Genomic DNA, 8,438 nt, shown 5'->3' with positions numbered 1-8,438 from the left:
ATCCCGATTACCTCTTTATCTTTACCAACCAACCAACGAAGGCTCGAGCGAGAAGAGCCCCAGTCTCGGAGTCAACACCTTTTTAATTGGCAAACCGACGATCTGACGTCTGCGGTGGCGCGCGCGGCTGATTGGATGCGGGGCTTGATAGGCGGGGTTTTATGCACTTGGGTTATTGTGTCCGCGCTGCGTTCGGGAGATCACACCCATTTTCTTACTCTTCTCCTTAGCCAATCACTGGACCAAGGTTCCGCCTCCTTTTTCTTCTTACTATGCAATAGGCCGGAGGTCTGCAAAAAAGCCGCGCCCTCCCTGCTTACTGGAGGGAGATTTAAAGCCGCGTTGAATGCGGACCATGAGGTTTTTGGAGGGGCGCTTCGGTTTGAAGGCCAGCCATGGAATTTCCGAATTCTTTGGCGGACTTCTCGACTGCCGTAACTGGCCGGTAGTTGCCTTTAGATTTCGGGTGTTGGGTGGAGCTTTGTTTTAACTTGACGACCATTGCTGGTATCTGCTTTCTCCGATTTTCTTACCTCTTTGAGTTGGTAAGCGGGGTGGAGGCTGCTGAGACGGGATGCAATGACTGTCTTCCTAATCGGAGAACATTACAGTTAGTCCTCAATTTACGACCACAACGGAGCCCAAAATTTATGTTGCTAAATGAGAAACTTGTTAAATGGGTTTTGCCTCATTTTATGACTTTTCTTGCCATGTTTGTTAAGTGAATCACAGCAGTTCTTAAATTAGTAACATGGTGGTTAAGTGAATCTGGTTTCCCCATTGCCTTTGCTTGTCAGACAGTTGAAAAAGGGGATCCTATGACCTGGGACCCTGCAACCGTCATAAATGTGAGTCAGTTATCAAGCATCTGAATGTAAATCAAGTGACCATGGGGATGCGGCAATGGTCATCAGTGTGAAAAATTGTCATAAGTCACTTTTTTCAGTGCCATTGTAACTTTGGTCACTAAATGAACTGTTGTAAGTCAATCTGTATATACTGTTTCACTAGACTAAGCGTTTGAGTTGCATTAGGTGATTGGGAACACTCAACAAGAATTTTTTTTTTCCTATTTTGACTTGTGATCTACTTGGATCAAGGACTATGTGCTGATTTATGAACCTATCAGTCTGTGAATGGCTAGAGTGGGTAAACATTTTTGAAAATTAAATTTAATCCTATATTGCAATGATGTTTTTCCTTATCTGTTGTAATTTGCCTGGACTGTCTGCTGGAAGAATCGCTGCATTTCAGTGAAGAAAAACTTACTGTATCCACATCTGTGTTTGAAAGGAATTGATAAGTAACAAAAGCTGGGAAGAGAGATTGCATTATTAACATAATAGGAGTCCAAGATGAGGATATTTCTTTGAAGTCTCGAGAAAAGCCCAAGTCCTTTGGCTCTATATAAAACACAGTTTATGTAGGCAAACAATTAGGAATGACTTATTCTAGGTGTGAGTGGACAATTAATGTTTCTGCAGAATGTTATGATTTCAGTCTTTGATGTTTCAAAAGTGTTTGGAAATTTCTTAAGTTGGATATTGTGTTGAGCTCAATATTTCAAAGTTAGTTACTACTTACATAAAAGGCGGTGCTTTTTTTCAAATTGGTGAAAAGCATCTATGAACTAGTCATGTTTTTGAACTTTCATACTGTTTACACTGTAAAGTCAATAAAAAAATTAAAATATTGGCTAAAATAACTGTATTAAACTGCTTTCTGTTTGATGCTAAAAGATGCTGCAACCAGGTGAGACATACTATGTGGGAAATGAGGCTATGTCAGATAATAAAGTGAACAATTCCAAGTCATGGAAATAGTTCAAGTCTTTTCTCAGTTAAATAATGCATTTTATCTTTGAGAATACATTTTACCACATGGAGGAAATGTGCAAATCACTTTGGAGTCTCTCAAGGAAGGGAAGGACAAAAATAAAATACTGTATATGGTATTCTATGTATATGGTAATACTACTATAAAGGGATTACAGAGATGAAGTGGGGACAATCTTCATTTTATTTAGATACTTGGAGTAAAGAGTGACTCAAAAGATCATATCAATAACAACCAGTGATTCTGTCAGTACCTTGATATTTTTTTATCTTAACTGTCTTTAAAAATGTAACTTCATTCAAATGTGGCAATAGAAGTTAATATGGCCCATTATTTTTTGTGAAGAAAGAATTTTTATGAAAAGAGCAGTGCATAAATGCTTAAAGAAGATAGCAAATTCACTTGGAAATGGGTGGTTTAATTTTCAAGTTTTAAAATATTTTTTAGATAAAGATAACAATGCCTTTGAGAGAAAGGTGGATGTACTCTGTTTCTACTGTTCAGCTTTTTTCTGACAGGCAGATCTGATTCTAGGTTCTCTCTCAGGTGGCTGGCACAAAAACGGGTATTTTGCTGCACAGTTTCTGCAATATTTGATTATCTCTGGAATAAGTGATAAGAGCCTCTCCTCAGAAGTTCTCTGTGAAGCTTTTAAGAGGTCTTTTCCCAACTGGTAAGAGCTATCCCAATTCTCAGGTTCTCTCCGCTAGTATTCCCAGTTTTTAAATTCAGCAGAGGACCTGTGGAGGGATAGTCTGGGTATTTACAAATGACTTTTCCCCATATAGCTCAGCATCTTAGCAACATGATTGGACAGGACTGGAGCAGGGGTATGAAGGCAATTGTTAATGTATTCCAGAACCTGTAATTACTCTGAGGACAAAGATCTGCTTGCATGATAGACGTTGCATTCTTCTGTGAATCAATTGGAGGAAGCACAGATTGATTCATAATAATCTTTGAACATTCTGTTTTTGTGGTGGCAGAAATGAAGATAATTGTTTTGGATGTATCAGAGTGGAAATGGAAATGGTGTAGAAGGCTTTGCGTTTAAATTACAATCTAATAGATCTTGGCCTAAATAGAAGGTGTGGTTCAAAATGAACTGTGGATTTTCATCCAGTAGATAAGCCTCTATTGTTAATAATATTTTTAATTCTTTAATCAGAGTTGCCACATACAGCAGTGACATTTTTGAGTGATGAACTGCATAGCAGATACTGATACTTTAATATTTAGTTATTTCTAAGCAAAATTGTGTTGAGTGTTTTTATGTCGCTTCAACTATGCTTTTTTTTAAGGCTATGAGAAGTCTGTAGGTAGAATATTCATTTAAGTCCCCCCCCTCCCTCTGTTTATCCACTATATTGAACATGTTTTTCCACTATATTTTGAAGTCACCCAGTAAAGATAGGTATACATAGTTCACTGGATTATTGTAAATTAGATTTACTGTGTTAAATAGAAAGCCTAAGCCCACTTGAGTATTCCAAGTGTGTGCCCTATAGACAAAAAAAAAGCATGGGATAACAAAAGATATAATACAGGTAGTCCTTGACTTATGACCACAATTGAATCCAAAATTTCCATTGCTGAACAAGACAGTTATTAAATGAGTTTTGTCCATGTGAATCTGGATTCCCTGTTGACTTTGCTTGTCAGAAGCTCACAAAAGGTGATCACATGACCCTGGGACATTACAACCGTCAAAAATACATGTCTGTTGCCAAACATCCGAATTTTGATCACATGACCACAGGGATGCTGCAACAGTCATAAGTGTGAAAAACTGTCAAAATTCACTTTTTTCAGTGCAGTTGCAACTTTGAAGGGTCTTTAAATGAACTGTTGTAAGTCGAGAACTGTCTATATATTGAAATCTGTTCTTGAGAGAGCCACCACTTTGTGTAGAACCTGCTTTCTTTCCTTCCTCAAGCAGGTGTGTAGCTGCAGATATCTTTCTTGAATCTGCTAAGCTTTCTTTCCTAAGGACTACTTTTCAAAAAATTCTTTAATGAAAAGGAACTAGAGGCTAGTATGCAGCAAAGATTCAGTCCCTGTATCCAACATTAGTTATAAGAATGCATCTAGGCTTGATATGTAGTCATGGAGGCTAAAAAGATAAATAAATGCAGCCCAGTGCTTTATTTGGGAGTGCATTCATGTCTCCCAGAAGAAGATGAAGATAAATTGTGGAGGGGGCTAAAGAGCAGATGAAGAACAACCTCACAAATTTGCACTTTAGTAAATGTATTATTTTTTTTACTGGCCATGAATCTCACAGATGCCATTTCATAATGGTTATCAATACTGTATGTTCAGAATTCCTACCAATGTCTTGAAAATGAGACCTGATTTTAAATGATCTGAAATTAGAAAACATTTAATTCCAATGATTAGTGCTTGCTGTTGATAGTTTTTTAAAAAGACTTGACTCTTCAGTTCTTTTTCCAGGGAAAAAGATACACATTGAGAGAGCTCTTACCATGAAGTTCTTTATCTCTAATCGGTAGAAATAATTTAGTTATATTTTTATCAAATTCTGTAAAAGTCTCAATTCTTTTACTCTGGGACTATTTGCAAAATAGTGACTTCACAGTTGGAAAGTTAAGATACAAATATATTGTATCTTTAATATATTCTCCAAGTTCAGTAATCAAACCTTTCATTTTCTTCAAACAGGTCATCATTTCATGTTTTCTCACCTGGAGTGAAGATGGTGAGTGTGGGGGTAGGTACAAGGTCAGATTGGGTAAGAAAATCCAGTCCGGGATCTGGGTAAGTTTCATAATAGGTATTTCTATAGTGTATTATGTTATTGATATGCTTCTGTCCCTAGCATTTTTCTTTCCATTTGTAGAACTTATACAGAGACAGATGAGGCTGTCTTGCGAAGAAGGCAAAAGCAGATAGATTATGGGAAAAATACCATTGGTTACCAGCACTTTGTCCAACAAGTTCCCAGGTAAGCAGTAACTTTCTCACTTGGTTTTTATTAGACCTCTACATAGCAGTAGTTTGGGTGGGCTCCTACTATGGTCATCACTAGCAGTTCCTTTCAAAGTCCTGGTATTTGGTCTGTTCATTTTAGAATCCGGTCTTGAGGTAAAGACCCTTGAAAAATTTGCTTTAACAGTTCTCTCTGTGCTCCTTCTTTGGGAGGCCTTGTGGTGCCTTTTAATTTCTCACACTTCATTCCAGGATGGCTCGCCAATCAGGTATTCATCCCTGTACTCCAAATAAATATAAGAAGTACAGTCGTCGCTCATGGGACATGCAGATTAAGCTTTGGCGAAGGGCACTTCATGGTTGGGATCCACCTGGACATGAGAGGGAAGTATTTCTGATAATAAAAATGCTGCCCAACTCTCAACAAATCTGAGTGACTCACAATAATCAAATAAAACAAACAACAAAAACAAAAATTACAATTAAAGCTAAAAGATGGCAAATGCAATGAAGCAAGCAGTGTTACTCCCCTTCACCAAAGGCCTGGGTGAAAAGTTCTTCAGGCTCTTCTAAACAACACCAGAGTGGGGGCCTTCCTCTTCTCGGGAACTATTGTTGGTGAAGCAGATGCTATGGGAGGCAGGCAGGCCGTAACCACCTCTATGCTTTTAAGTACATGTAACAACCAGCACCTTCAATGAAACCCAGATGCAAACTGGCAACTAGTGCAGTTTGCAAAGCAGAGATGTTATTTGGGCATATGGAGGCATGCTTCATTCTAGACCAGAGGTGCTCATGGCCTGGAGGGAAGGAGAGCAGCTCTCAAATTGGTGTGTGCACATGAACAGGGCCACGCACACTGGTGTGGCACTAGCGGCCCCATTAGCGCATGTGGCATGCACTGGCACTGTGAGCATGCGTGAATGGCTGTGCACCCCCCATAGCGACTAGCAGCACCATCCGCACATGCGTAAACAGGCTGTGCAACCCGCTCAGGGCTATCGTCCCCGTTCGTGCATGTGCAAACAGGCTGCACATACCAGCCTGGGGCTAGCGGTCCTGTTTGCACATGCGCATATGTGCCACGTATACTCACCTGGCGCTAGCAGCCCTGTTTGTGCATGTGCACGGGTCCAAATGGGGCTGCAGGCACTAGTGCGAGGGGAATGCGTGCGTGCACCAGCCAACCATTTCAGTGGCTTGCTGGCCAAGAGCCTGCAGCCCGGTCCCAGGCCGCGAACCATAAGTTGGGGACCCCTGTTCTTAACCAATTGGAGTTTTTGGGTGGTTTTCAAGGGCAGTCTCATATAGAGCTTGTTGCAGAAGTCAAATCACAAGGTGACATGAGTGTAAATGACTGAAGGGCCCTCATCTAGGAAACAGTATAAGGGGAACACCATGGAGTTCTGCAAAATATCTTTCTGGCCACAGCTAACACTTGTTCATCAAGTAGGAGATCTGAGTCCAGAAAGACCCTCAGATTTCTAGTTTTGCTTATTTGATTCGAGCAGAAAATTTTGAAAGTAAATTAAGACCCACCCAACCATATAGTTCTCTGGTCAGATATTTTGCTATCAGAAACTTACTAATAAAATTCATCTTTTGGCAGGCTTACTTTTAATCATAATTCTGTATTGTAAATAGCCACTGTTATTGTGGAATATTTACTATCAGCAGCCTGGTGACCCACTTATAAAGTAACGCTCCCACACTATTCAGGAATTGCAGGCCTAGTCTCCAGTCTATATGCACTCTCCTTGATATTCCTTATCACCATGGAGACAGAGTTAATTGTCAACAGAGTTGTCATGTTCTTCAGTGAGAGTAAATGGTTTTGGTGCCCACCAGAGGCTGGGAGTATTTTGCACTATGTTAAGGTGGAAAATGAGAAGGGTCACATATACTGTATAAGGAAAGAAGGAAGAAGTGAGTAAAACACCATTTTATATTTTCATTCCTTTAATTTCCATGCATTGCCTATATATTGCCTACCATTCTGTGGCAGAAGGTGGAAGCGTTTTTAAGCTGACGTATTCAACTACTTCTGTTCCATTTTTCCAGTGGGTTTTATTATTACATTCTAAGATAGGAGTATGGAACATTTTGTGGGTTGAAGATTGAATTCCCTAAAAATGTTTTGAAGAGTCACATGGCAATTGGCAGGGCCACAATCCAAAGTGATTGGGTCACCTTCTTTTCTCTCTGGGCTCTAAATGAATTGTCAGCCAAAACTAGACAGCTCTTTCTGGAGGTCTAAACCAACTGTTAAGATAGACAACTGCAGATTGCTTTTTCCCAGTTTAGGCACTAAAGTTATTTAATGCATTTGCTGCCTGGCTTAGTATGATCAGTCTGTTCTGTTTTGCAAGGCAGGAGTTGGTGACCAAAATGGATCTTTTGTCTAATCTCCCAAACGACTGGTTTGATGCTCAGTGTATTCAGGAAAATATTTGTAAAGAAGTCCTAGGAGAACAGGTATTAGGATTTTGTTTAATTATATTCTATATGGCCTTATTTTGGAATAGTTAAATAACAAAAGGATTTGACAATGTGTGAACAATATCATAACCTGTATTTAATGCTAAGCAGAGTTGAGCATTCTATATCTTTATGTGACATAAAATTCTAAGTATGGGCTTAGTGTTATCTTTCTTTTTTAAAATGATATCTTCGGATCAGTCACTAACTTAGACTACTTATTTCATGTTATTTTTATGCTCCCATAGATTTCTGGATTGTCATCTTCTGGCCCTTTTTATCCACTGCTTCAGGATACTCCCTCCAACAGGGAATATTTCAAGGAAGACGTTGAAGACTGTCCATTTGACTCCTGGCTTTTATTTTGTTCTCATAGGATCTCGGCACAGTCAGTGATCTAAAGGAGAACACTTAGAGCTAATTTCAAGGAGATTTTTTTTGCCACTGTGGCCCACTTGTATTGTCACTCAGTTTGCTACAAATTCCATAACTTTGTTAACAAGATGATCTTCCATTTCTATATTTGATAGTTTTCTATATAGAGTAATCATTTTTTGACTAGAACACAAAGGCATTTCCTGTTGCCTCTCCGTATTTCTATTATAAGTCTACATTATAAAGCAATTGATGACTGCTATTAAACTAAAGCATTGTGGCTTGTTGGTTGCAGTAAGAAAATTGAGAATCAAAGTTCTGAAATATGTACAGGTAACTAAATTGCTCTGAGCTCATGTTCTATCACTAGATTTGTTATTGGTTAATTCCAGTGTTTCACATATGCACTGTGATTGGATAAAATAATACGTTTTGTATTTGATTCTTAATTGGCATTTATTTGCTTTGAATGTGAATGTTACACTTGTATGATGAAGCATCTTGCATCTTTGGTAAAAATACTTTTGTTAAATCTGAATAAGTGTGCCCTATGTAGGAATATTCAGACAGCTTGTCTTCCAGAAATTCTGTAACAGCAACAGACAGCAACAAGCAACAGAATCATTGGAATATGTTTGCCTGAGTGTAAACTATTGAATTTCATTTGGTTATTTAAAATGGCTTTAAGGAAAAAAATAAGGCACAAATTGTAGGACTGGTTCACACAATGTATTGAGCAGAATCTCTCTTATTTTTTAATGAACTACAGTGACCTGGTGTATGCAAGTTAAAGCATAATA

At 38.7% G+C, this 8,438-nt stretch overlaps 1 protein-coding gene across 3 annotated transcripts; it reads left to right on the top strand.

Annotated features, from left to right (window-relative positions):
* Positions 1 to 324: 324 nt before the first annotated feature.
* Positions 325 to 8,080, top strand: LOC120304015 (oocyte-specific histone RNA stem-loop-binding protein 2-like). 3 transcript variants are annotated; one of them, XM_039334091.1, is made up of 6 exons: positions 325 to 445; positions 4,519 to 4,614; positions 4,697 to 4,801; positions 5,038 to 5,173; positions 7,159 to 7,260; positions 7,512 to 8,080. In XM_039334091.1, exons 1-6 carry the CDS (start codon positions 396 to 398, stop codon positions 7,662 to 7,664), a joined length of 642 nt encoding a protein of 213 aa, XP_039190025.1. In that variant the 5' UTR covers positions 325 to 395; the 3' UTR covers positions 7,665 to 8,080. The 3 variants fall into 3 exon arrangements, 2 of the variants coding, with proteins under 2 accessions (XP_039190025.1, XP_039190024.1); XM_039334090.1 differs by lacking the exon at positions 5,038 to 5,173 and having other exon boundaries at positions 7,155 to 7,260; XR_005555587.1 differs by lacking the exons at positions 325 to 445; positions 4,519 to 4,614; positions 4,697 to 4,801; positions 5,038 to 5,173 and adding an exon at positions 5,219 to 6,711 and having other exon boundaries at positions 7,155 to 7,260.
* Positions 8,081 to 8,438: the final 358 nt, after the last annotated feature.

The sequence above is a fragment of the Crotalus tigris genome, unplaced genomic scaffold (genome assembly GCF_016545835.1).
Source record: "Crotalus tigris isolate CLP2741 ecotype Arizona unplaced genomic scaffold, ASM1654583v1 scf7180000017625.6296891, whole genome shotgun sequence".
NCBI lineage: Eukaryota > Metazoa > Chordata > Lepidosauria > Squamata > Viperidae > Crotalus > Crotalus tigris.
Note: the sequence above shows the minus strand (reverse complement) of the source record. Positions and strands in the feature narration are given on the sequence as shown.

What these genes read in the sequence shown, in the direction of transcription:
- LOC120304015 (XM_039334091.1), top strand. Translation starts at nt 396, where the DNA reads ATGGAATTTCCGAATTCTTTGGCGGACTTCTCGACTGCCGTAACTGGC. An exon ending in AAATCCAGTCCGGGATCTGG is followed by an intron (nt 4,615 to 4,696) that starts GTAAGTTTCATA and finishes TTCCATTTGTAG; the next exon opens with AACTTATACAGAGACAGATG. An exon ending in AAGAAGTCCTAGGAGAACAG is followed by an intron (nt 7,261 to 7,511) that starts GTATTAGGATTT and finishes ATGCTCCCATAG; the next exon opens with ATTTCTGGATTGTCATCTTC.